At 41.7% G+C, this 26,120-nt stretch overlaps 1 protein-coding gene across 1 annotated transcript in view; it reads right to left on the reverse strand.

Annotated features, from left to right (window-relative positions):
* Positions 1–523: 523 nt before the first annotated feature.
* Positions 524–26,120, reverse strand: part of lrrc7 (leucine rich repeat containing 7) — an 86,339-nt gene continuing 60,742 nt past the window's right edge. Inside the window, exons 20-33 of the mRNA XM_030727906.1 lie at positions 21,374–21,587; positions 19,798–20,295; positions 18,970–19,194; positions 18,581–18,812; positions 18,108–18,458; positions 17,459–17,701; positions 14,410–14,622; positions 12,897–13,064; positions 11,244–11,363; positions 10,959–11,169; positions 10,583–10,833; positions 9,584–9,676; positions 5,778–5,852; positions 524–3,685 (exon numbers count right to left, since the gene is read on the reverse strand). Coding sequence (XP_030583766.1) covers positions 3,575–3,685; positions 5,778–5,852; positions 9,584–9,676; positions 10,583–10,833; positions 10,959–11,169; positions 11,244–11,363; positions 12,897–13,064; positions 14,410–14,622; positions 17,459–17,701; positions 18,108–18,458; positions 18,581–18,812; positions 18,970–19,194; positions 19,798–20,295; positions 21,374–21,587 — 3,005 coding nt within the window. The 3' untranslated portion in view covers positions 524–3,574. The remainder of the gene's footprint in view (positions 3,686–5,777; positions 5,853–9,583; positions 9,677–10,582; positions 10,834–10,958; positions 11,170–11,243; positions 11,364–12,896; positions 13,065–14,409; positions 14,623–17,458; positions 17,702–18,107; positions 18,459–18,580; positions 18,813–18,969; positions 19,195–19,797; positions 20,296–21,373; positions 21,588–26,120) is intronic.

Below are 26,120 nucleotides of genomic sequence, written 5' to 3' on the forward strand. Positions count from 1 at the left end.
GATCAAGAGGGATGAAGAGGAGTCAGGCTGTTAGACTAATGGACCAAGAGACAAAGGAGCATCTGCAGAGATGATGAGAGGCCCTGCTGACTTTAATCCACAGAGGTAACTGTAATCTCCCACAGACCTGCTGAGGTGATCCTCATCTCTCTCTTCCTTAATTCAGCCATTGGTTCCTTTTCTTTTCCCCATTTCTTCGATCACCTTTTCCTGTCTTCTTGATTCTTTATTCATTCATGTCCTTACTTCACTGCAGTATCACTTTCCTTACTTATTCTGGCCCCTGCCTTTCCTGTATCACCTTCATTTGCACTAGTTTTTTTTTCCTCACCCCTCTCTCACTCCTTCCTCCTGTCTCACCTTTTCCCTCTACATAAATAACGATTCATCTACCCTCCTAAAAAGAGGGCGAAATGCACCAGAAGAAGCCCATATTACCAATAGTGACATTTTTATTATTTGTACAATAGAGACTTTAGTACATTATTCAAAACACTTCTTATATACTGAAAAAATGGTACGTCCCAAAGCCCAAAATGGCTCCAGTATAATCGCTGCACAGCATTTTTTCAATTTTATACATATATTATTTTTTGTAAAAACTGTATCTTAAATAGTATGTACAGATAGCGTCTGCAAAATGCATTCTAAACACATGATATATATTATATATACTTCGGCAATTACATTTCTCCGCATTAATACTCAAACTTAAAACTGGAAGGATTTCAACTTGCATGTGCAAATAAATAAAGAAATAAATAGTTTCTGTTAAATCATCACTAAAATTTGTCCAACTTATAAACTCGACAGCGTTTCTCTCTTCGGAGGTCAAAGTACTTTTTGTCACACAACAGAAGAAGCAGCATTCAAGTTGGGTAGGTGTAGGTACTGCAGAAAGCATGAGTACATTCACAATCAATATGAGTCATTTTTAAATTGGATTTCATTCACAGCTATGTACAGTGACACCGCCCTCATTAGTTCAGCTCTTATGTAGTTTAAACACATAGAAAATGACTGTTTTTTTTATAGTCATATACATATATATAATATATATTTGTATAACACAAATTCACAATTACAGTAGAAATACATTTTATACAGTTTTGGATAGTACATGTGTAGGTCTCCAAATCATACTGTGCGTACTTCCATCCATAACTTTGTTATAAGTGTCATTTATAAAATATCACAATTTTTGAGCAAAGCTAAGGTATATCAATATATTTAGAAAGAATTACCTGAAACATGTAGTAAAAAATAATTATATTATCAAACCTTTTACTCTGTTCTCATCACAATATCTTTGATATTTCAAACTCTAAATAGGGTCGGGTGGGTACCTGTGGTTAAATCTCCTAACCACGTGATTAAACTGTGCCATTTTGTGTCTCCTATGTTAAAGTAATGGAAATCATATTTGGAGAATTGACACTAAAAGGGCACATGTCAAGTAAAAGCAAAGGACAGCAAATGGATGTTTCGCTCTGGATGAAACATCAGATGTTATGCAGAACAGAACAAAACTCACTGCCACAAAGTGTCTTCAAGACCCATGGTGCATTTACACAAAGACAGAAAATGAGCCTCTTTATTTCTGTCAGTACATCTTCTCAAGTGTGACCATAAAGGTCGGACCACACGGCAAACGCTGTGTGGTCTGAAAGACTGTGCAGCCTTTCTTTCCCCCCCTGCTCTTTTCAATATTTTGAGCATTTACCAACAAAGTCAGCAAATCTTAAATTCCCATGTATGCCTAGTGTCAGTTAGCAACTCCTCGGGTTGCAGACGTTACACTGCAAATTCAAGTGTAACCAAAAACCCTCGCGACACGAATCAGACGTTTCCCTGATTGTAAAAAAAAAAAAAAAAAAAGAGAATATCTGATTTAGTGCACATTTACCCTCCTAATATTAAACCTTACTGGTTCTTCTAGGGGCATTTTTTTTTTTTCACACTGCTTTCCACGGGAAGGCCAGAGGTTAGGACACTTCAGCTGAAGCCGAGCCGACAATTAAAGAACAGCTTACCGGCTCGCCGAAGCCACGTTTCTGATCTTAGTGTGTGCAGATCAGTTCTGGGCCACAAAGAGGTAAAGCTCTGATTTTGTTGTAAATACAACCAAGGAGCGCCAGAGGCTGCATATGGCACAGATGATCGAGCAGCAGTCTCACTGAAACTCAGTGCTTTAATACATCTAGAAACCTCTAAAGAGTAGAGACGTCTAGAAGCCAAAAGAAAATGGCTAGCTGTCAGTGTCCGATGACATTAAAAAGCATGCTGTGACTTTACAAACACTTCAAAAGGGATGTGACATCGCTGCACGACAGAAGACAGGACTTTGAGAGATGGCACGGATATTATTAATGGACCAGTTTCATAATAAAAATTATATTCTAAAAAGAGGGATTCATTATGGAACATTGCAGAGGGTACACCTGTGTTGCATGTACGGGCTCAGAAGGTTTTATGTGTGCATTTGCCTACCAGTTTATGTGCATGGCAGTGTGTGTAAACATTAGCATGAGTTGCTCAATAGATGGCACTGCAGGACAAGTAAGGCTCTGCTGAAAAGCTCAATGGGCCGAGCCTCAGAAATATTGCTTTAGCTCCTTTCAGCACAGCTGTGCAAGCAACAGCTTCTAAAGAGGAAAGAAAAACAAGTAGCAATGATGAACTATGAAAACTGTTTTCTGTACAGATAAAATGGTGATATACTCTTTAGAAAACCGTTTGGAGAAATGATCCCTGTATGCCCACAGGAGGGAATTCAGAATAGAGTTTATCAACAATAATCATATGAATCATAAACTTTTAGAGCTGTCGGCTCAGGCCCCCAAGGAGAGTGCAGCTCTAACAAGCTGCATCTCTATGTATGTACACAAGGCAGAGTCTTAAGTTTTCAATTTCTGTACACTGGAGGCAATAACCTGCAGAACGGAACAGAAAGATACATCAGAGAAGAGGGAAACTCAAAAAAGACAGTAAAGAAAGAAAGAGGACTGAGAAGAAAAAAAGAAAGGAGATGTTAAAGAAATAATAAAGCTATGTATGAAGAACGTGGAAAGTGAACCATGTGCTACACCAAACAAAACATTTCCAATTCACAATGGATGGCAGTGGAGAAAAGGAAAAAAAAACACCCCAAACTAACCAACAAAAACTACTCAGACTGACCGCTCAGATGACAGCTTAAATCACAAACCAACCACAAAATCCAAACTGCAGCAGCTCTGTAGGAACTTAAAGTGTAGAGTCCTCTTGTGGTCCGTCCAGCCGTCGATCAGGTCACTGACCGCCGGTAGACAGAAGACAGCCGATATGTTTCCTATGGTACATTTGGCACTGGTATTTGCCTTTGGTCCAGCAATAGGCAAATAAATGTCTGAGTGTTCCCTTAAAAAGGTTTTTAAAAAAAAGCAAAAAAACCCCAAACAAATTTAAAAAAAAAGGCGGCTCATTTTACAGTTCCTTAAGCCTCCAGGAGGAGGACGGGTGGGATGGCGCGTGGGATGGCGATGAGCAGAGAAGAGAAGCGTTGTTGTATTTGTTTGTTTGTTTTAAAACTATTTTAGCGCGTGCTGCTGTCTCTCAGAACCACCAAGTCCACCATCCGCGGGAAACTCTTCAGCAGAGAGACGGCTGTCTCGTGCTCCATGTGTAAAAAACTATGTCCGTTAGCCTGCAAGGCAAACACGCAGCACAGTCAACAGCATGTGTGTGGGTGCACGTATGTATAGAGGTATATGTGCTGCGGTTTGTTTCATTTTTTCCATACACATGTCTATGTGTGAGTGTTTTGTGGAGGGATGGAGGGTCACTGCCATCATTATCTCAGTAACACATCACTGTTGGGGAAAAGAGAGAGAAGAGGAGGAGCTACACAGTCATGCTGTAGAGAGAGAGAGAGAGAAAGAGAGAAGGGGTAAAGACAAAAAAGGGCTTTTAGATGAATTCATCCAGCTACACTGTACATCTGTGGAAAGAAGATGAAGGGGGGAGGAGAGAGGGGAGGAAACATGAAAAGAATGAGACCTGGGGTGAGGGAGGGCGAGCTATTACAGTAAAGCGCTGACATCTCATTTTGACCTCAATCCTTCTCAATAAAATGCATGTAGCGCGGTTTGAGAGTGCAATTTCTACTGTTGCTGTTTAGTGTTTATTGATTCGATTGGACTGCTTTACATGGGAGGCGGATGTTCAATTATTATTTGCCTGCTGGGGGAAATCTTGCTGAAAGGCATTTCAATGCAAATAACTTGTACTTATGTACTGACATCATTTTACTCATATTTACTTCTAATGAAACCGTGTTAGATTATTTTCACGGCTAAAAATCCATCCATCCATGCATCCATCCATCCATTTAGCTACTTTCAAATTGTGTCTCAGCTAAAATTGTTTCATATTAAGAGCAGTTATGTAGTAATAGGATGTAACATGTAGATCACTGAAATGGTTCGTTCAAGAGGCCGCTGGTCTCTTGTTTGTGACATCCTGCTCCATGTGGAGTGGACTTGTGGAGATAAATAAATAACTGAAGTCATTAGGTAGAACAGTGTGTTTTAACTGTTAGGTTCAGTGGACATTATATTAGTGAAAGATTACAGGGCATTAAAGGATGAACTCTTCTGACAGAAACTGCTCAGGACTGTGAGTGGTCCTGTGGGTTGAGACCCGTGTGTAAAGCAGAATTCACACAGAGGCAGGCCCAAGTTTGTAACAGCTCACTTTGTAGAACACACAATCCCTAAGTGACTTGCATGGGATTGTCCTCCTCTCTCCTTCCATGCTAATTTCAGTCCAGTTTAGTTCAGGTTTGTCTCAATAGAACATCAATATTACTGAGGACCAGAAATACTTGGTGCTCGACTCTAAACATGCAGGATGAGGACTCAGTGAAGAGTTACACGACACAGATAAAGAGTAGGCACTGCACTCACAGCTTTAAGCCATCCACCTGTGCAAATTACGCACTCATTCTGATAACCTCTCCCCCTCTCATTAACACTGATAGCGGCAACTATCACAACTGCATAGGGTGCAAAATATGATATGCTTTTGTTCAGTCATTTGCAGTCAATTGTGTGCTGCACATCTTAGAGGCTCACACTTGTGTGATTCGTTTGAATAGTCTCCTCCCAAAATTCTGTGCCCTGAGAGCCCCAATAACAGTTTTGGGTGTACTTCTGCCAGATCTAGTTGATTTTTGTTTTTCAGAGTAGATTATGTAGCTTAAAATCAGTTCAGCTGTTTTATGAAATGGCATGCGCACCATCTCCTAACTTCTACTGTCATTTCAACTTTTCACATTGTCATTTTTATAGCAATGAATTACAGATGACATATTGCTCAAGGCTGCTTAAATCTGTCTGTGATCTTTGGCTCAAAGGTCCACGGGTGTCATTAATGATGAAAGAGAGCACGGGTGCATGTGAGGGTGGTGCTTGATATTTTGAGGGCATGCACCTATTCACAGAGGCAGAATGTGTAGCGGGAAAAGCCTGGCACACTGTTAATCTACAGTTTACATAAAGATCCAGCAGGATGACACTGGTAAACGAGAGGCCTTCTTGACTGTGTGCTACGTTTGGATAAACTGATGTGATAAGCTATCAAACCAGTAACTGCCCTTGGCAGGCAAATTGCTTGCTTTTCACCTGCCTCTTTGTTTAATAATAAAAAAAAAAAAAAAAAAGGGGTGGGGGTCGGGGATGGGAGGGACAGGATGTGGATGTTTCTGGTCCATGTGATGGCGAGTGAGAGGGTGTTACCTGCAGTATCTTGTCTCCGGGCTGCAGGGCGGAGGCGGCAGGCCCATCATGCTGTACCCTAGTAACAAAGATACCCTATAAGTCAAAATGATACACCGTTAGGACAACACAGGGACACGATGGTTTAGAATCTTTGCCTTTCTCATTCTCATTTCAATATCCAACCCCCCAACCCCCCCCCCCAAAGTAGGAAAAAAAAAATCACTTTTATGCCAAAAATATACGGCCAGTTCATCAATGCATTCTCTTTGTTCACAATTCGGAGAGGCGTGCAAATAACGCGTACATATTTTGACACTGAAACTGCTACTTTAAGCCTTTAAGGTACTTGAGTTTCCTTGAGATTAACAAGATTCTTAAAATTTACAAACACTGAGTGATAAAGCCCTCCCAAAAAAAAGACACGTCAAAAAGATTTAGCAGCTATTTTTACGGATATAGACTTGGCATAGAATAGACATGGGGTCGGAAAGAGAAAAAATAGATATACAGTAAAATATTTAAAGAATGTGGGAAGAAGAGTAGGTGTGGGATGGTTTCTCACTATGGGAAAGAAGTAGGTCGCAGGGAGGGCAGAAAAAAAATTAATCCCCCATATTTTCCCTCAATAACCCAAGGCAGAGATTGTAAAAACACCAACATCTTTTCACCGAGAGCTGAAAGATGTTTTTGAACACAGATAGTGTAGGACAATGCAGCTGTATCGACTCAACACGGTTCAACAGGTTGTGTTGAACACACAATAGTGAGCTTGACAGATAAATGTGCCATAGAGAGGTGACACGTGGAACATGTAGCAGTGAGAGTGCGGCAGCACCTACGTACTACAGTCTGTGAGAGAATGCAGGAACAAACACATATAGTGCATGGTAAAAAATAAAACAAAAAAACTGCACAGTGTTAGTTTAGTTACTACATGTGAAAACACAGACATTTAACATACAGTGAGCCTCATACGTGTATATATAGATAAAATCATTTCTTCATCAGGCTAAAAACTGCTTTAATTTTGCCTGCAAAATGGTGCATGCAACACCATTATTTGTATCCATTCTTTATGGCATTGGCACCTCGACAGGATATGAAAAAAGTAGATTTCATATGGAGCTCACTGTACTTTACAGATAAGTTAGTTAGCGACTGAAATTGTGCAGCGCTAGTCACACCAATTAAACATTTACAGACTACAAAGCAGTTGCACACAAAGCTGCAGCATCTTGCACAACCCTTCAAAATAAACTTAGCGCTAAGATTCACGTGACTATTTTCTACACATATGAGAACAATACTGGTAATGTTTTGATACACAGGGTTGTTGCTATGGCAGCTTAGTGTGAAACAACAGCATATCTAACAACAGAAGGAAGAGAAAATTGAATTGTTGAATGTTCATGACCCAGATCTGAACAAAAAAAAAAAAAAAAAAAAATCCATGTTTTGATCCTTAAAAGTCTCACACTTCTGTTCTTACACCGAGCCTGAGAAGCTCGTACATCAAAGGCCAGGATCTCAATCCAGTCAATACGGGAACTTAGTCACTGTCTCTACTCGCCGAGTCCTAATTAGGCAGACGTGAGACTGACCCAGTGGCGTCGAGGGCCTCTGAGTTTTTTTAAGTCAAACATAGAGGATCATTATTGCTTCTTTTTTGGCACCTGTTGATAGCTTCTGGTACATTTTTGAGATCATCAGGGACTTTCCACGTGAAAACAGCTTATCAGACACAAGTGAGATCTACTCTACGAGGCATGTTTGTGCTGTTTTCGCCTTAAGATTATTTCTGTAGCAAAAACATATTCACGTGCAGCTACATTTTTATAGACGTTAAAGACTTTTTTTTTTTATTAAACAGATCATATTAGAGTTAAAAACAAATATAAATTTCTTTATTTTGTACATTTGAGTTACATCCGGTATTTCTGAGACTAACTTGCTACTGTACCACCTGTGTAATACTTAATTGGTAAATGTCTGATTCATCTGGACATCTGGGCATGTTCCAGATCAATCAAAGCACGAGCGCAAATAACAAGCTGGCCACCAGGGGTAGCCACAGCCCCATGGAACAGCCATGGCTGTAGCAGGCTCTGGGGATCAAAACCACAGATGCATAATTTAGCAGTCAAGCTGTTTTCAAACACAGCCTTCGTTAACTCTTTCACCTCTTGTTCATTTGAAACCTACTACTGTCTTTAACCAAAATAGCTGCTAACATATCAGATTGGACAAACACATAAGCTCTTACAAGCAGGCCAGAAAAGAGATTCAAAGAATAATCAAAGGTGTTTGCATTTTGTTTGGGCTGAATTTGCTGACAAATCAATGCCTGCGGTGACTACCACTGATAAAACACCAGAGCAGCCTTTAATGGCTTGATGTCTCACATGTGTGGATGGAAGTAACAGAGTAGGAACAAGGAGTCAGAGGAGGATACTTGGAGTAAGGACAGTGCAAAGACAATAGCTGCAGTTGTATCCTGGCACTGTAACTTGGACACCAGACAAATATCCTCTATCTGCCCCCCCATGTGGCCCTGTGGGTTGGTTAGATAAAGCAGACATACAGTCTATATCACATGACACAGAAGAATTCTAAATCAATATTTCACTTTAGGACATTTACATTTAAACTATACATACTGGCACGAGTCAGTGACATTATCTGACATGACTGCAAATGCCCAGGAGATCAGCAGTGGCTGACACCCACTGTCACCGTTCACTGGACGCTACAGTATGTATGGGAAAAGCAAACGTTCGACTGTAAAGTGAAATGTGGCAAAGTGTTCAACAATCCCCATTACTCCACACTAACTGGATAGATAACACAGCCTTATCTCATATCCCCCTTGACAAAGTGTTCATCTGCATTGACTCCATTTTCTGCCTGTGCACATTAATAATGTACAAACTGCAGCTAGTGCAAGACTTATGGATACAAGCAGGGAATATTAAAATAACTGCACGAGTCAGCAACTGTTCCACCAGTTGTCTGCTTAAAACTAAAATGATGAACTGACAGTTTCCGTATAATCAGTCTACTCCCAACCTGAAGAAGCTTCCCCATTTGTTACGAGGGCTGAATGTTTCAAAAACTCTTTCTGTGTGCTTTCTATTTATAGAGCAGCCGTCTCCTCTGTTGCTCAGAATAACAGTCGGTAAAATCTGTCATACTACCCATCCCTAGATCAAAGTGGTGAACATCTAAAATCACCCACGGTGTCCCAGAACTGAGCAGCTTTCCCAAAATAGCAGTCAGAGCACCGTGAGCAGCATTGCTCCTTTAGACTGACTGCAGCACTGTGTTTCTAGGACAGACTGCCATGTGCAGCAGGCCTTGGGGAGCTGCAACCCCAGCAGGCTCTCAGTGCTGGCATACACTGACAGACACAGTCAAACTCACAAGTAGAAATGATAAGAGAGTTTGGCATATCTGCTTGTATCTGTATGCATGTGGGCATAGCTATTTAACCAAGCCAAATGAACTATGCAGTGGATGCTGCGCACATATGTAAATCACATATCAACAGCCCTAAAATTAAAGTATGCCACACTCAAGTATCATCATCATGTTCAGGTTCAGTTTACACCTTGCTCTTCTTTACACAACCCTCAGCTTAACTGCTGTTTTCACTCCAACATCATCACTCAAACAGACGCAAAGTTAACCAAGTTAAATGCTGCCCCACAGACAAACAAACAGACAGAGAAAGGAAACACTGCAGTAACAAGCAGCAGTTTCCATGACAACGCCGAGGTAAAACCGGGGAGGCTGTGATTGGCTGGCAGGCCGGGTTCAGGTCGTACCATGTCGGAGGGTTTGAAGGGGTTCCCCTGGCCGCTGATGCCCCCGGAGATACTGAAACCAAGACCAGGGTTCTTCTCTATTCTCACGCACAGCTACAGAGAGAGGAGGGAGAGATATAGAAAGAAGAAAAAATAGAAAAACAACTGAAAGTGAAATATAGAGCTCACGAAAACCACTGCACAAACATAGAGTAACCAGAGCGCTTGTGTTCAACGGGCAATGTTTTGGTGCCTATACTGTATTTGAAGTCCACTATTGCAGCAACACCTGAGCCAAGGTTTTTGTTTGTTTATTCGTTTTTGATCTTCAGCTTGCCACCTAAACTGGTATAGCAATGTCCATCATAAGTGAGTCAATCCCCATGGATTCCCATATTGGTCTACTTCAGAGCACATTTGTGTGATGCACACATAAAGTCTTTTGGATGTACCTTGCTAACCACGCTAGCTAGGCCCCAACAGGGTCACCTCTGGCTGCAAAAACAGGCGGCAACAGTCGCAATCTTTAAGCTGAAGCTTCAAAACAGCATTCCACAAACCACTGGATGATGTCACAGTGGCTACATCCATTTTTCTTTTATTAACAGAGAGAGTAATACTCAAAGTGAAAATGTAACTCTATGTAAGTCTCTGGTATTAATAAATTCCTCTTGCCAAACTAAGCATCTTATCTGACCCCATCTTGTCCTCCTATTATTCAATTTGACACAAGCGTGTAAATACTAATCACTCGTATCTATGACAGTTTAGTTTGTTGCCTAGTTACCAAACAGCAGATCACACAGCTTACGTGGAAGCATTTTGCAGTAGAGCTAAACAAAGCTAAAAATAGGTTACTCTGCCAGTTACTGAGTATTTAGTCCATTAAAGCATTCACATTTGCTGCTACTGAAATATCCTTTCTAACCTGGTTACTACATATTTAGTAATATGTGAACCCTCCACTATTTCTTGTGATGTGGTTGCTGCAGGCAGACAGATGGACAGACAGACAGATACCTGTTCCTGGAAACCGTCTGTGCTCTTCTGGCCTTTAGTCTGCAACAGGCAGCGAGCGCTCTGAGGCCGTGGGTTGGTGTGGGTGGTCATAACGACCTGGTTGCTATGACCCATGCCCTGGTTGACATGGTACTGCGGATTGGTAGCGGGCTGATGGGAGGTGTGAGAAGTATGGGGGTTGTACTGGGGTTGGTTTCCAGATGGGGACAGGGCCATAGGTAGGCCACCGCCGGGGTAAGCCTGACCAGGGGCTGTATGGGGGAAAAAAAACAAACCGGTAGCATCTAAATTTTCTATATTCTTGATTTAAAAAAAAAAAAAAAAACTCCTTGTGACCATTTATAAATAGAAATAAAAAGATTTAATTGCCACTTACCTTGAGACATATTGCCTTGATACTGTCCCGGCCCCCCAGATGGAACCACTGACAGTTGCATCCCTGGTTGGTACTGGCCTCCTTTGTTCATCATGCCATCGTAGCCCTGCTGACCCACCACACGATGAGGCGTAGTGGCCGAGGAGGAAGAAGAGGAAGTGACGATCATGGTGTTGTGTGATTGATGGGAAGGGTTGTGTGAATGGACGCCCTGTGGGACGAGAGTGGGTGAGTCAGAATACATATACAGTAATATGTAATTAAAAGTAAATGTGCAGCTCTCACCTTTTTTAAGAGGTTGTCAGGTGGGACGTCCCTCCTGCCTAGTGAATAGGGAGCCCACTGGTTGCTCACTGACACTCCCTCCTGGTCATTGTCCATCACGGCACCCTGCTGAGATGGGGTCTGAAAGAGATGGAGCAGCCATTACTGACAATGAACACTGCATTCTAGTTACCCAGTTCATGTCTCCCTTTGTCTGTTGGAGTTTCAGACCGAGCATGCGAGATTCAGTTGGAAGATTGAACAGGGCTGGAACTGGTTTTTGTCCTTCTAGGTGAATTAATGTTATGCAGGGATAAAACCTGTGACACCACGTTCAACATGAACTGATTTTTTTTTTTTTATGATTCCCCCTTCCTTCCACACCAAAAGACTCCTAAAAACAGGCAAAAAAAAAAATTAAAGGAGTTCTTCAGAACTTTGATAGCTCATGATAACTGAAGCAGAATTATTAATTTTAGCTGCTCTGTGAGTGCTCAGATTTTCATTTTCCAAGCAACCTACCAACTTCAGAATGTGATTCAAAGGCTGGTGATTCCTGACCTCAATCACACAGGCCTAGAGAGCGGTTGGCAACCATCGTCTGCAAACACTTGCCATTTTACTCTCTGAACTGTAGTTAAACTTGAAAAAGTGCAACGCAAACCAGAAATGGACAACACTCACCTTCAAAATAAGTTGTGCCTTACTACTGCAACCAACACATTTCAAAAGGTGCAACTTTTACTTAGACTCTGTTTCCACTTTGCATTGCACTTTTTCATACGTTCACTACTGCTTGGGAAGTAGTTTTGCAGACAAGTCAGCATCTTCAATACAAACTACTGGGAACCACGGCAACCTGCTGGCAACCAAATCAATCACAAGGAGGTTTTCAGTGCAGCACTGGGTACCTCTTTGCAGCCAGTTCACCTAGCGATTGGCAGCATCCTCCTGCAAATACTCGAGAACTGACTGCAGAATACACACTTTTCCCTCATGACCAGCAGTTGCCAGGGGATCCCTGACCGGTCTTTACACCTGTGTGAATGGGGCTTTAGCAATCGATTTTTCAATTGCTGCCAGCAATCTTCAGCAACCAATCTGTGTGTTCTAAAAGCCCCAGTAAAGAGTTTTTGGAGAAACACCTTTACAAATATTTTAATACTATAAAAGTGGCTTTTTTTTCTTTGTATTAAGTGGCACATAGTGGGGAAATGAAAGCAACATTAAAAGCTGATAACAGGTAAGCTGGCCTAAGATGATTGAATGTGGTGTATACAAGCAATGCCTAAAGTGTCAGAAAAATTTGACTGACAGATTGCAACTACTGCCGGAGAGCAAAGACAGATGTCTGTTTGTTGTGATGATAAGTGATGCATTTTAAGTTTTAAATCAGTTACAACATGGCACCACCAGAACTGTTCATTGGCTGCTACACTGGGCATTGAATGAGTTCAAGTCATGGCTTACCAGTCCCAATTCACTGATTTTTACTGTTGGAGGGGATAGGCAGGGCACATATAACTATAACTACAATAAATTGCATGTTTAAACAATAACCTGTATTAGGTGTGGGAATGTAAAGAGACAATGGCTGAATTTCTCCCTAATTATCTACTGTGTGTATCAGTAATAACAGTGCCAGGGGTTCATTGTTCTTGGAGGGATACTCACAGCGTTAGCAGACGCAGGTGGAGGTAGTGGCAGCCAGCGGCCAGCAGGGGGCTCATGCTTAGTGTTATTGTAAAGGTTAAAGTTCAAAGTGCTGCTGCGCCCCTGGCCGTGACCCCCGCCCTGACAGAGCATGCCCAGCGTGAGCGTGTTGTGCTTTAGGACACCACTCTGATTGGAGAAGACAACATCACACGACATGGGTGAATGTGGGGAGGGGGGGAGGAGGAGGAGGGGGGGCGGAGCCAACACAGCGGGCTGCAGCATGGCGACAACACACTGTGAGCTCCACAAACAAACAAACAGTAACACTGATAATAACAACTACTACAACAACAACAGTGCAGAGCTGCTGAAAGCACAGAGAAATGTTAGCTAGTGATCGGTCAGTACGCACAGAACAGTGTGTCATACAGGCAACAACAGGTGGATCAGTTCATTCCAACATTAGTATCTAAGGCTTTCAGATTAGTTATTTTTTAACATATCTATCAAACAATTAGCTCAATCCTTAAATCAAACCTATAATTAAAAGGCTTCATTTTTATGACCACCCCAAATGCCAGTGGTAGCAACTTTGTTGTTTTGTTTTTTTTGTTTGTTTGTTTTCTTTTTGCCAAGTGAGATGTATCTGGCACTGTGTGACAGGCTTAGGTGGGCCATATGGTGTATTCTGCAGGCTTTATTTTTTTTCCATAACTGTGTGCCCCAGACCTACTCCCTAGCACACCTGATTGTCCTGTCTGCTGAGGTACTGCTTCTCAGTAATTAGTTTGACATTTCAGAAAATAGGCTCATTTGCTTTCTTGCTGGGAGTTAGATGAGAAGACTGGCAGGGGTCTCATGTTTGCAGGTAAGTATAGAGAGAAATCCTTGGAACAATATTTGATAGCTGCCTCTGTCCAAAGGTAAAATGAGCTGCTTACCTGCACCTCAGTTTGCGCCAAGTGCTCAAACTGTGAGAATTTGAGTGCACTGAAAGTCTATAGCTTCTTATCTATCAATCTAAAGTATCACTGAACTTTTGGCAAGAATACATATCAGTGTATTCCCCTAAATAAATTTCTTTTCCCTGACACTGTAAGCCCTTTAAAATCCTCATCTTTAACTGATTGTGTTAAACTAAGATCTTGTGTGTTTCTTTTAAACAGGGGAAAATATCAAACAGACAGTAGAACTGACAGTAAATAACAGTCACATTTTAAATTAACAACAATCTTTTGTTGTTATAAGCTACATTAAAATCCATCTGCGGAAACTGAAAAGATTTGAGGACACTGCACAAGATCAAAATATCACAATGCAGAATTTGCCACATTGTACTTCACAGCACATATCCAGTAGTGGGTTTGCAGCTGGTCCGGCTGACAGAGTGACAGTGTGAAGTGGAAACACATGAATCTGGTCAACCTTACAACACAGACTTACACAAATACACACAGGGAGGGCTTCCGAATGCTTTCTACGTGTACGTGTGTGTTTCTCTCTTTAGTGTGTCTGCACTGCACTGACATACCCTGTCCAATCGTTTCGCCTCTATGTGCCTGAGTAGCTGCTGCCTCCAGTCGGCAGGCATCTTGGAGGTGATGTCTTCAGGTTTCTGGGGTACAACAGGTCTTACTTTGATGGTGTCATCGGGTGGCTTCTCGGGGCAGGTTGCCAGGGTGTAGTCAGGTGGCATCTTCTCTAGCAGGGCGGCCATGGTGGGACGAGCTGACACTGGACGGGCCTGAAAACACAGGAATTAATACAATAATAACCAAGGTTAACAATTAAGTAGTGATCATAGTGGAACATTTTGCAGATAAAAAGCTAAATGTTAGCTGGAGACCAACATGGAGTTAAAAAGAGAGTGAATTTATCAAGTGACCAAAAGCTAGAACTTTAATGTTAATTTTGATCTGTACTAAATAATATATGTAATGCTATTTATGGTGTTTACAGCTTGTTGCACTGCCACAAAGCAGTTTAATGATTTAAATAAACCATTAAAACAGTACCACTGAATTACCTCAGAAGGCCTACAACACTTAAATTGCTGTTTTTCTGCGAGACAACCACTTGTAGACACAAAAGCAAAGACAGTGTTGGTCACTAGTTTAAATCAATAACAAGCCTGCAGCTACAGTTTGCTACCAGCTCTGTAAAGCTGTACTACCAGGCAAAGTGGAGGTTTTGCATTAAATGTTAGTTTAAGTGTACTAGCAAGCATTTGAAAGGACTCAAAACTTGGAATAAGGAGTTGGAATCAACATGGTAATGTTTAGCAGTCCAGAGGCGATTGCTCTAAGACTGCAAGGGAAGCTCAGCTTCCCCTAAAATGTCAAAAAAATAAGTGATCAAATATATACTGTTGTGCGTACATGTCATTGACTAAATATGCGCTACAACGCGCTCGACTTTTGTTCAGAATCAGCTTCTTATCACTGGTAACGACGCGGCTTTCCTCTCACTCATTCCCGCAGCTTCACAGTGCTTTAAAGTGTGGACGCTGAGCGTCCGCAGAGTTCAATAGCGAAGCAAAGAGTGCAGCGAAACGAGACGAGTCATTGGATAAATGCTGGGCTTTGTCCCGCCCATCGGACGCTCAGCGTCTCTGGGGGTCTATGGGGCAGTGGGCTGGCCTCGGCTGGCCCGGACGCTCAGCTTCTGCATGATGATTGGATGATCTGTCTGAGGCTGAATCCCTTTTTGATTGACAGCGAAATGAGCGAATCAACGATCTTTTGGTGTAAACATCCGTGGGAGCATTTTTAAATTTTCATTCTGTTCTGAGTTGAACCGGAGACTTTCCTAATTGTCTTAGCGGCATTTTCTTTGTTAAAAACGGCTAGCGACAAATCGAGCTTCTATTTCTGGTGGGGTTTTTTTGTAGCTGCTTGTGTTTGGAGACTGACTTCTGTCACTCTTTCTGACTTCTATCGCAGTTTCTGTCCAGCGGGTGCTGCTGAGCCCCTCCACCGTCACAAAGCACTCACAGGCGGACACACTTCACACTAGCCTTGCGCCAGTCCCAGCTAGCGACCTAGCTAGGTAGCAAGCATAATGGCAGACAGTTTGAAAGTGGTGGACCGGAGTTGGACAGTGCAATGCCTCAGGTGTACAAACTATTGTTATTAGTGGCAACGATTGGAGCTACATCTGCAGGTGTAGAGAGGAGCTTCTCCTGTTTAAAGCGGCTCAAGTCTTAAACCCGCAACACCATGGGCCAAGGCCGTTTAAGCAGCCTAGCTCTGCTGGCCATTGAGAGGACACTAGTCAAGTCCCTGGGAAAAAAAGCCTTGTTGGTACGACAGGGTCACAGATCATTTTCTTGAAAAGGAACGGAGGGTAGAATTTACGTATAAATACCGACACATTTTATGATGTAGGCCGAAATTGAGCTTCCCCTCCTTGAAAGACCAGCATCCGCCACTGTAGCAGTTACATTGTTTGCTATATTCAGCATCTTAGTTTAGCATCCATCTGTGATAGACTGGCAGCCTGCCAAGGGTCTACCCCCACCTTTCACCGCTGGGATAGGCTCCAGCCTCACTGTGACCCTTAAGTGTATAAGGAGTTAAGAAAATAGATGGAGCTGAGGGTAACAGCAATGTCAGGAGGTATTTAAAGGTGTCTGAGTGTGTGTGTGTGTGTGTGTGTGTGTGTGTGTGTGTGTGTGTGTGTGTGTGTGTGTGTGTGTGTGTGTGTGTGTGTGTGTGTGTGTGTACATATGTGGATGGACACCCTGATAGATGGAGTGATGGAATTACATTTAAAGGCAGTTCAACCAGCAGCTGTTTACATATTTCAGTCTGGATCAATAAGGTGGTCTGATTAACAGTGATATTGCTGCTGTTCAGCCAAGCTGCTAATATTGCAAATAGCAACCAGTGTTATCAGGTCACGTTGAACGTGAGAATGAATGGCAGATAAGACTGCAGTGCTGCAAACATTATACCAGACTTGCTGCTTAGCCTAAAGGTGAATCTCTTTGCATAACAGCTGGTATGTTTTCCAACCTTCACTTTTAAGTGTTGGCTCAAGATAGCAAGAAAAAGACAGCAGCCACAAGTGCTCCATGTAAGCTCTTTATTTTCCTTCCCATGCCCTCACTTCTTTGTGCTGAAAGGTGCCAGATGAAGTGATCTGCGCATCTAATCAGTATGCTGCCGGACACTTCCCTGTGACTAATTTGGGAAAGTCTGACTTGAGGCAAACCCAGAACAGCCTGAAAGGATTATTTATGGATGAGGGATTGCCTTCAGGGATATGGCTGAGGCAAAGGACACCGTACCAGTACTACTCCTCTCAGGCTGCTACTACAATAACCTGGACCCAGGCACCTGTTAGAGTATGGAAGCTTTTGACTGCTGGCCAGACAAAACAAGACAATGAAGATGTCAAGATGGGATTTGGAAAATGGTTATAATTTTAAGACATCTTTAAACAAGATAAGTAATACTCAAATAGAAAACAGTAATGAAATAACTTTTAGTTCCAGTGTTTTAACTTAAGCTTTTTTATTTTAGCCTTTTTTTAGAGAAGTTTATAAAAGTAGAAACATAAACACACAGACAGTGTACCTGAGATGCTCCATAGGTCTCAGTGCTGTAACTTCTGGCAGACAGGGGGCGCCGCTGAGTCAGGCTCTTGGTCGGATAACCAATCATAGGCTTCTTCTGCTCCTGGTAAGTGGGATAGTCGTCGTCATAACGACCGTTTCTCTTGTTGTGCAGCATCTGACTCTGGTTGTCGGCCATATTAGTCATAGCGGCGTGCTCCATGGGGGTGGAGTAGACAGCCCGACCATAAAGAGGGGGATCCGCCTGAGGGTCACAGATGGGAGGTGAGGAGGATTTCATCAGATCACAGAACTAAAAAAATAATAAAAAGCTGTCCACCTTAAAAACAAATTTATGTTACTTCTGTGAATACAGTGACAACAAAAGGGAGAACTGCAAAAATGGTGCATATGAACATCACCATCTTTCATCCTGGCTACAAGGTTCCTGTACAGGCACCATTTACCTTAAGAAAGGTCTAATACTACAGAAACGTGACTGAAATACATTTCTGTATTTTGCTTTGCTTTTAAAAATGAGAAAATACTCGTGATAGATAAAAATAAAAAAACATATTTCAATAACCTATGTGAAAGGGAAACTCACATCCACTATAAAGAATATTTTTCAAAATATAGCATTCCTTGTTTTTGCTGTGCTTCGCTCTAACCTGCTGTCTGTACTGAGCCTCTTGCAGCGCCTCCTGCTGAGCTTCATGAACTCGTCGGAACAAAGCAAGCTCGGTAGAGCTCACCAACGAGTCTGCTCTTCTTAGAAATCCTGGTCTGGAGCGCTGAGTTGGGACTGGCTGCTGCTGCTGGCTGGGCAGACCATCTTGGTTGATTGGTGACTGGGGGAAAGAAAACATCTCCAGGGGTGGATATGCTCGATACCGAGGGCTCACTAGCTCTTTGGGTAATGTTTTCCCTGGTTGGCTGAGGTACTCCAAAGCCTTCGATGAGTGGTTGACATAATCTGGTGTGTTGGGGAAAGGGGGAGGGACCCGGCGGTCCATGGTCACCTGATTGGTAAAAACAGAAAGTTTCATGTATTACCATTATCATGCAAATCTTTAGTAACTTTGTATTGTTTGATTTCAGTAAACAAGATATAAAAGCACTACTAGTGGTTCACAACTCAAACCTGGGGGTTGTAGTTCTGGTCAAAATGGTAAGCCTTTTGTGGGATGGCAGGTTTTTGGTTGTGTCCATGGTTTTGGTTGCCAGATCCGTGTCCGGGGAATCCCAGCTCATCATCTAACATGGGGGCAGACTGTGACCGTGACATGTTGGTCTGCTCCATAGATCCGGGAAGCTCTGGACGGTCCAAACTAGTCTGCTGCTCAATGGATGAACTGTAGCTGTCCATGGGAATGCTGCAGAGGAAGGTGACATCATTAGGAATCAGCTTCAGCAGCCATTTTCACTGGACATTTCCAAGACAGTTTTCCAGACAGCGACATAAAAACAATGTTAGCAGTGCCATAAACACATACACATCACTTCCTGAAGAAAAATCAGAACTAAAGCTACCTGTAGACTTTGTAGGAGCCGATGTCAATCTCATCTATGCTCTGTGACTTCTTAAACCTGGATCTTGTCTCCTTCATCATGGGGGACAGGCGGTCCGAGCTTTTGCTCATCACCACGGTCACCTTGTTGCCACCGCTTACGCTGAGCTGATCCTTCCTGTTCTGCTCCCCCCCATTGTCGTGGTACGTCCAGCTGCCAGGCAGAGGCCCTGTACTTTGCTCAAGCCTTGGGGCAAAAAAACAAGGGTTGTAAGTTGATGATAGTGTTTTTCAAATATGAGCTACAAAAAACAAGCTGGATTACAGTAGTGCTATAATAATAGAAATAATAGATTTTTATTGTGTTCTTAATGTTAAGCACCAGCAGTTTTAAAGTGCTATATAAATAAAGTTGGCTTGGCTATTTATGAGTTATGCAAGCTATGTTACTTCCACACCATCTATCGGTCTATTGGTAAACAACTGGACTAAAATTTGGGACTAAGACTACAGCTCACAATTATTACAGATGTTTTTTTTAATTATTATTTTTAGATTATTTTTGGTTTATTTAAACACTGTATATCAAAATGCCATGCACTGTCCCAAAGTACACATTTTACGGAATATAAAATTTAGTTTTATATTCCGTAAAAATGTGGAGAATTATCTAAAAGTAAATACAGTTGGAAATTTTTTTAATTACGGGCTTCAATTACAACAGCTGTGGTTCTTGTTATCTACTACAAAAATCCCAAATGCTGCATTGTAAACTGTAAACTCTTGGGGGTCATCAAGGTTTCCACATAAACTGCTGTATTTCAGCTATAAATGACCCTCAGTCACCTACCTTGAGTCCATGTCCTTGCGATCTGGATTGGGGCTGGAAGTAGGTGTAAGGTCCAGCTTGGAAGGAAAAGCGGTTCTGTCCTCCAGGGGACTCGGGGTCCTGGTCCAGTTCTGCCAGGGGTTCTGGGGAGGGTGTCCAGAGTCATTGTCCTGGTTGGATCGTTGGTTGCCGTGGAAGGGGAGCGTCTGGGTATCCAGTTCCAACGGGACCCCTACGATTCGCTCTTGCCTGAGGAGGGGGCGGCGGCCGTGTGTTGATGAACTGCGAGGTTTAGAGCCCAGCGGAGGGTTTCCCTGACTGGTGTTAGATGATGGAGGGTCTAGAGGGGACTCCTCTGCATCGAAGCCTGTGTTATCATAGTGAGGAGCATCAGCCCAGTCAAAAGGCTCGCTAAGCGGACGCCGATCCCCGCGTTGCTGCAGGGTTCCTGATGGAGGGGTTTCTCTCTGAGACAGCAGGGGCTTGGAGTCAATGGGCTTGGGAAATGACTGGGCAAGTCTACAAAGACAGAAAATATCAATCACTAATTATACTGTGGGAAAAAAAAAAAGAGAAGAACTGGATTATAGACAGGCAACATGCCACATGAATATGTGTTGTACATTTAATCAGAGCCAGTGGGCGCCGGGAACAGATCAACTTTCTCTCCCTTTCTCTGATGTCTGTCACATCACTTGGGCCAGCAACCATGTTTGTTTTAGTTATTGTTTCCAAGAGCACACATGCCTTCAAACTCCCTCACTACCACTTGCAGATTGCAATTATCACATTCCACAAGTAAAAATACCAAACTGCTGTAGGTTTTCTAACTGAAGATTATTGATGGAGCAAATCTGAACATCTTTCCCACAGTTTCGTTCCTTTATGATCACTATTACACACCTGTTTCCGATTTCAAGGTGCCAGGTAAACAAAAATGTTTTTCTCAAAATTTAAAAAAGTAAATAAACACATATATTACAAATTTCTGTTTTATTCTATGTATTGATGTAGAAAGCTGATATATCAGTGACAGATTTTTAATTGTTACTGCCATCCACTCTTAGAAATATGATTGAGGCTATACTGATAAAGTCACAAATATGATTTAGGCAGTCTAAGTTGAGATGATTGTTGTTTATAGCTGTAACATTTCTGATTAGAACTCACACAACATTTTTATGCATTTCCATTATCATCAACTTCATCAAGTGCACTGCACCCAGGTTTAAAACTTGAGGAGACCGACCAAACCTTTTTATTTGCTTTCTAATGTATTGAGGTGAAAAAAAAAATCATCTGGATAGTAACATGACTGAAGCTCGAAGCAGACAGCTTTGAAGCTGAGAAAGAGAATCCTGAAGAGAAGTCTGCAGCATCCCAGTGAGCCTCTCTGACCTTGACAGAGCGAGCAGAAAGATGAGAAAGACATAGGTCGATGGACATAGAGAGGGTGGATGGAGTGACGGGCAGACGGATGTGATAGATTACAGATGGAGGAAACTGAAGTGGGGGCAGGATCGAAAGGGAACAATAGATGAGGGACAGAGGGACGGAGGGGCACTGATGAAATCGATCATGAAACAGGTGTGTGCACCTGTTGGTCCAGTGCGTCTGAGGAGCCTGGTCCTTGTTGGGGGCTGGTAGAGCGGGATTGTGTGGGTGTCCATGAGACAATGTGTGTGAGTGCGTATTGCCAGGTGGGTTGGAGGAGCCCGAGGAGCCCTGTGAAGGAGAGTAGTCGGAGTAGGTGGCCGAGGAGCCGCTGTGGTTCAGACAGTGGAGTTTATCCACCTCTTCATCTGTAGACTCTGGACAGACAGAAACAGACACATAGAAAAAAACAAGGATTTTATCTCTGGTCCAATTCCTGCTCTCGGCAATGGGGTGTGTTACAGTTGCTTGCTGAGCTTGCACACCTGGCTGTAGTGGCTACGAGGTGAGGTTTTAGATAACTTTTAAAAAAAAAAAAGATTTTTTTCAAATGTACCAAAGAGCAAAACAATTAAATGTGGACTATTAAGCTTTAGGCCACTCTCTTCTAAGTCCCTGTCAGCATATGATTATCTCATCAGTAGTTCACTGCGTATGACTCTGGATACTGTGGCTCCTCTGACAAGGAAAGCCTCAAATCAGTGAAGTTTGACTCTCTGATATGCATGCCTTAAACCAGATGACTTGTAGGCTGGAGAGGAAACGGTGTCTCACTAATTTCTTCATTTAGCCTGGAAAAAGAGTTTGTTGGCCTCTGTGAAGCTAGGACATCTTACTGATCATCACTGATACAGAAAATAAGAACAACCCCAGGTTTCTTTTCAAGAACTGTAGCCAGGCTAACAGAGTATTCCTTTAACTTTAACTAACAATAACATCATGAATTTCTTTTCAAATACAATTTCAACCATTAGGGGAAAAAAAAATTATTCATAGCAGTCCCACAGATGTATCATTAAGTACAGCAATTTTAATAACTGCTGATATTTCTCTCTTTTATCCATTTTTCTGAACTAATAATCAGTAATTTCTTCTTTTAAATCATCATCATATCTATTACACCCCATTCCTACAAGACTGTTTAAAGAAGTCTTACCATTGATTAATGCTCAAATTTTAAATATGATCAGTTTATCTTTATTAACAGGCCATATACCACAGGTTTTCATAATTAAACCACTACTTAAAAACCCTGTACTTGACTCAGCTGTCTGTCTACAATTATAGCCTGATTTCTAACTTCCTCTTTTTCACAGATTCTTTGATACACCATAGGTATTAAAGGTACTGTGCTGCAGCGGTTTGAACCATATCTATATGATAGATTCCAGTGTGGTCATGTAAATGGAGTGCTCTTAACACACAATAGTTAGTCACAGAGTTCCAGAGGGTTCTGTGCTAGGACCAATTCTATTTACACTATCCATGCTTCCCTTACACAGTATTGAAAGCATTGCATACATTTTCATTGTTACGCAGATGATACCCAGCTTTATCTATCCACGAAGCCTGATGACACATACAGTTAGTAAAACTACAGGAATGACTTAAAGACCTGGATCTCCTGTAACTTTTTTCTCCTAAATTCAGACAAAAATAGATCTTATCATATTTGGACCCACAAATCTTAGAAACATTGTGTCTAAGCAAAAACTTACTCTGGATGGCATTACCTTGGCCTCCAGTAACACTGTGAGGAATCTCGGGAGTCATTTTTCATCAGGATATGTCCTTCAATGCACATATTAAACAAATATGCAGGACAGCTTATTTTGCATTTGAGCAATATCTCTAAAATTAAAAACATCCTGTCTCAGAGTGATTCTGAAAAGCTAGTTCATGCATTTATTATTTCTAAGCTGGACTATTAATATTATAATATAATTATAATTCATTACTATCATGTTATCCTAAAAGCTCCCTGAAAAGCCTTCAGCTGATCCAAAATGCTACAGCTAGAGTACTGACAGGAACTAGAAAGAGAGAGCATATTTCTCCCATATTGGCTTCTCTTCATTGGCTCCCTGTTAAATCCAGAATTGAAATTAAAATTCTTCCTCACATACAAGGTCTTGAATAATCAGGCCCCATCTTATCTTAAAGACCTCATAGTACTGTATCACCCCAATAGAGCACTTCGCTCTCAGACTGCTGGCTTACTTGTGGGTCCTAGGATACTTAAGAGTAGAATGGGAGGCAGAGCCTTCAGCTTTCAGGCCCCTCTTCTGTGGAACCAGCTCCCAGTTTGGACTCAGGAGACAGACACCCTCTCTATTTTTAAGATTAGGCTTAAAACTTTTCTTTCTGCTTTGAGTTTATAGCTAGGGTTGGATCAGGTGACTGTGAACCATTGATTGTTTGTTGGGATTTTCTCCAGAATACTGTATGGTAAAGACCTTCCAGTGTAAAGAGACTTCAGGTGACTTGCTGTGATTTAGCGCTATATAAATAAAACTGAAATGAGGGCATTCTCAAAGAGGGCCATTCTCTAAAAGAAGCAAAAGGTAATTCAGCAAAAATATTGAGTACCCTTGAATGACCTGTTCATTCATTTAGGAGTAAGAATTTCCATTATACCCGGCATGAAACCACACAGCAGAAGAGATCTGAAAGTTGAGTGAAAGCTAGTGCAGAGAAACCAAAATGATGTGAGCTTCTTCATAGCTCAACTGTTCAGACAACGTAGGCGACAAGGTAAGATGAGCGTGCATTATCTTCTCTTTAGTACTAAAAGACAGCATCAATTGTCATCTGATAAAACACTGCAGGACTACTTCTTCACATGTTGCTCTGAGCTCAAGCCCCCGATCCAGGATAACGCCCAGAGTTTTTGTAGCAGACTTTATGTTAAGGTTTAGGGGGTGAGCGCTGGCCTGTTTGAAAACGTGTTCAGAGTTAATGATCTTCTGTTTTTCTGTCTTGTCTTTGTTAAAATGTAAAGAATTATGGAATATGCAGTCTTTTATGTCTGATACATGCTGTATTTTATGTTCTAACAGAGCTAAGTAGCTAAGTAGTTGTCACGGATCAGCTGGCAGGAAGGGGACCCCAAAGCAGACCAGGTAGGTGGAAAAACAGTCTTTATTTGGCGTAGTGTAGGATGGAACCAAGAACAAAACCAGAACAGAAAACCAGGACCAAAAGGGAAACACAGAGGAATACGGAAGGGACACAGCATGGGCGCAAACGATGCAGAAACATCAACAACTCGACAACAGACAGCGAAAACACGGGACTTAAATACACAAAAGGATTAATGAGGGAAAAGGAAACAGGTGAGAACACAGGTGACACTGATAACTAAGACGAGACCAGGGGAAGCAAAACTGAATACAACATACAGGGGTTGAACGACTATCAAAATAAAACAGGAAGTATGACAAGGGAAACAAAGACACAGACTTGACACCAGGGAAACATAAAATGACAAAGCAGACCCAAGACCATAGATACAGGGGAGACAGGGCCGAAGGGAACAGGACATCAAAACAAACTGGGGACTGAAACTCAGGAAAATAAAAACCAAGACAGTAAATGCTGGGCAAGTGGCCCAGGACGTGACAGTAGTAGCCAATGGCCACAACATTAATCCAGTGATTTCAGGAAAAGGTAAAAGCATATTCCAATAATGCCTTTGAAGTTATGTTAGTAGAGCAATATACCTCAGTATTTTAATTGATATTTAATCATCTTCAATTTTGATAATAAACTAATTATTTAAGCAATTTATGTGTCACTTCTGGCATCTGAGCAAATGAGGATTTGTGCTTTCCTCCATTTTTCCAAAACTGAATACATCAGAATTTGATTTTTTTTTCAAGCAATAAAAGTAATTAAAGACTGATTTCTTATATCTTATTGGCTAAAGTATTTATTATTATTATTATTATTATTGCTGTTTAAAAAAACAAAAACAAAACAAAAAAGATTATCCTTGCCCTTGAATCAACAAGCTAACAATTTTACACTTTTCATCTAATAGTTATTATCAGGACTAACTAACATTCCTAAATGTTAAATACCAACTCACTGTTGTTCAGCTTGAAATCTAATCCCTTTTTGAAGCTTCAAACCTAACAAACTAATAAGAACCAAATCATGAAGCAGATCAAAGACTTCCTTGAGGAGTTGATACTGACACCAGAATTGTGTTCAGGCTCGTCAGAAAGAATTGTGTACTTCCTTGGTGCCGTCATCAAATTCTTAACCCAGATTCTTCTCATGTTCTCATTATGTGTGTGGACACTATTTAGTCCACTGCACTGACTCTGCAAGACGTGACCTGGTTATAAAACATGGGTTTTTTAAATCTTTATTTAACTTGGCTGCTCCCACTGAAATGGAGAGCCGCTGTTGGAAAGCATACCTGGAACTAAAGCAGCGTCAAAACAAACAGTGGTTGCAGACGGACATGCACTGTGAAAACTTACTGAGTCAAACTTAGTTCAAGCTCGACAAAACAAACCAGAAAAAGCTTTTTATTTACTTTGTAAGAGCCTCCGCTAAGAACTGAAACTCCACCGATACAGACAAGCTGTTTGAGCTTTAATTGTTTTGCCGTAAGCTGTCTTAAGGAGGAGTGGATCATATGATGAAGCTCCGAATTAGCGAGAGCTGTGGATTGTTTCAGAGAATTGATAATAAACTGTTTCTTTCAGGAAATGCAATTAGACACTAAATTATTTAGAGCTGAAACAGATTTTTGATAAGGCGGTAAACTGAGCTTTGTTTCCTCTCTGATGAAACTCAAGCCTTTGGGGCAAATGAGGTAAAAGTGACCAACTGAATCTATATTCACTATAGAGGCTCCTCGTCCTCTTCCTGCCCTCATCTTTGTTATATGCTCAAAT

Source organism: Archocentrus centrarchus, chromosome 4 (genome assembly GCF_007364275.1).
Source record: "Archocentrus centrarchus isolate MPI-CPG fArcCen1 chromosome 4, fArcCen1, whole genome shotgun sequence".
Classification (NCBI taxonomy): Eukaryota; Metazoa; Chordata; class Actinopteri; order Cichliformes; family Cichlidae; genus Archocentrus; species Archocentrus centrarchus.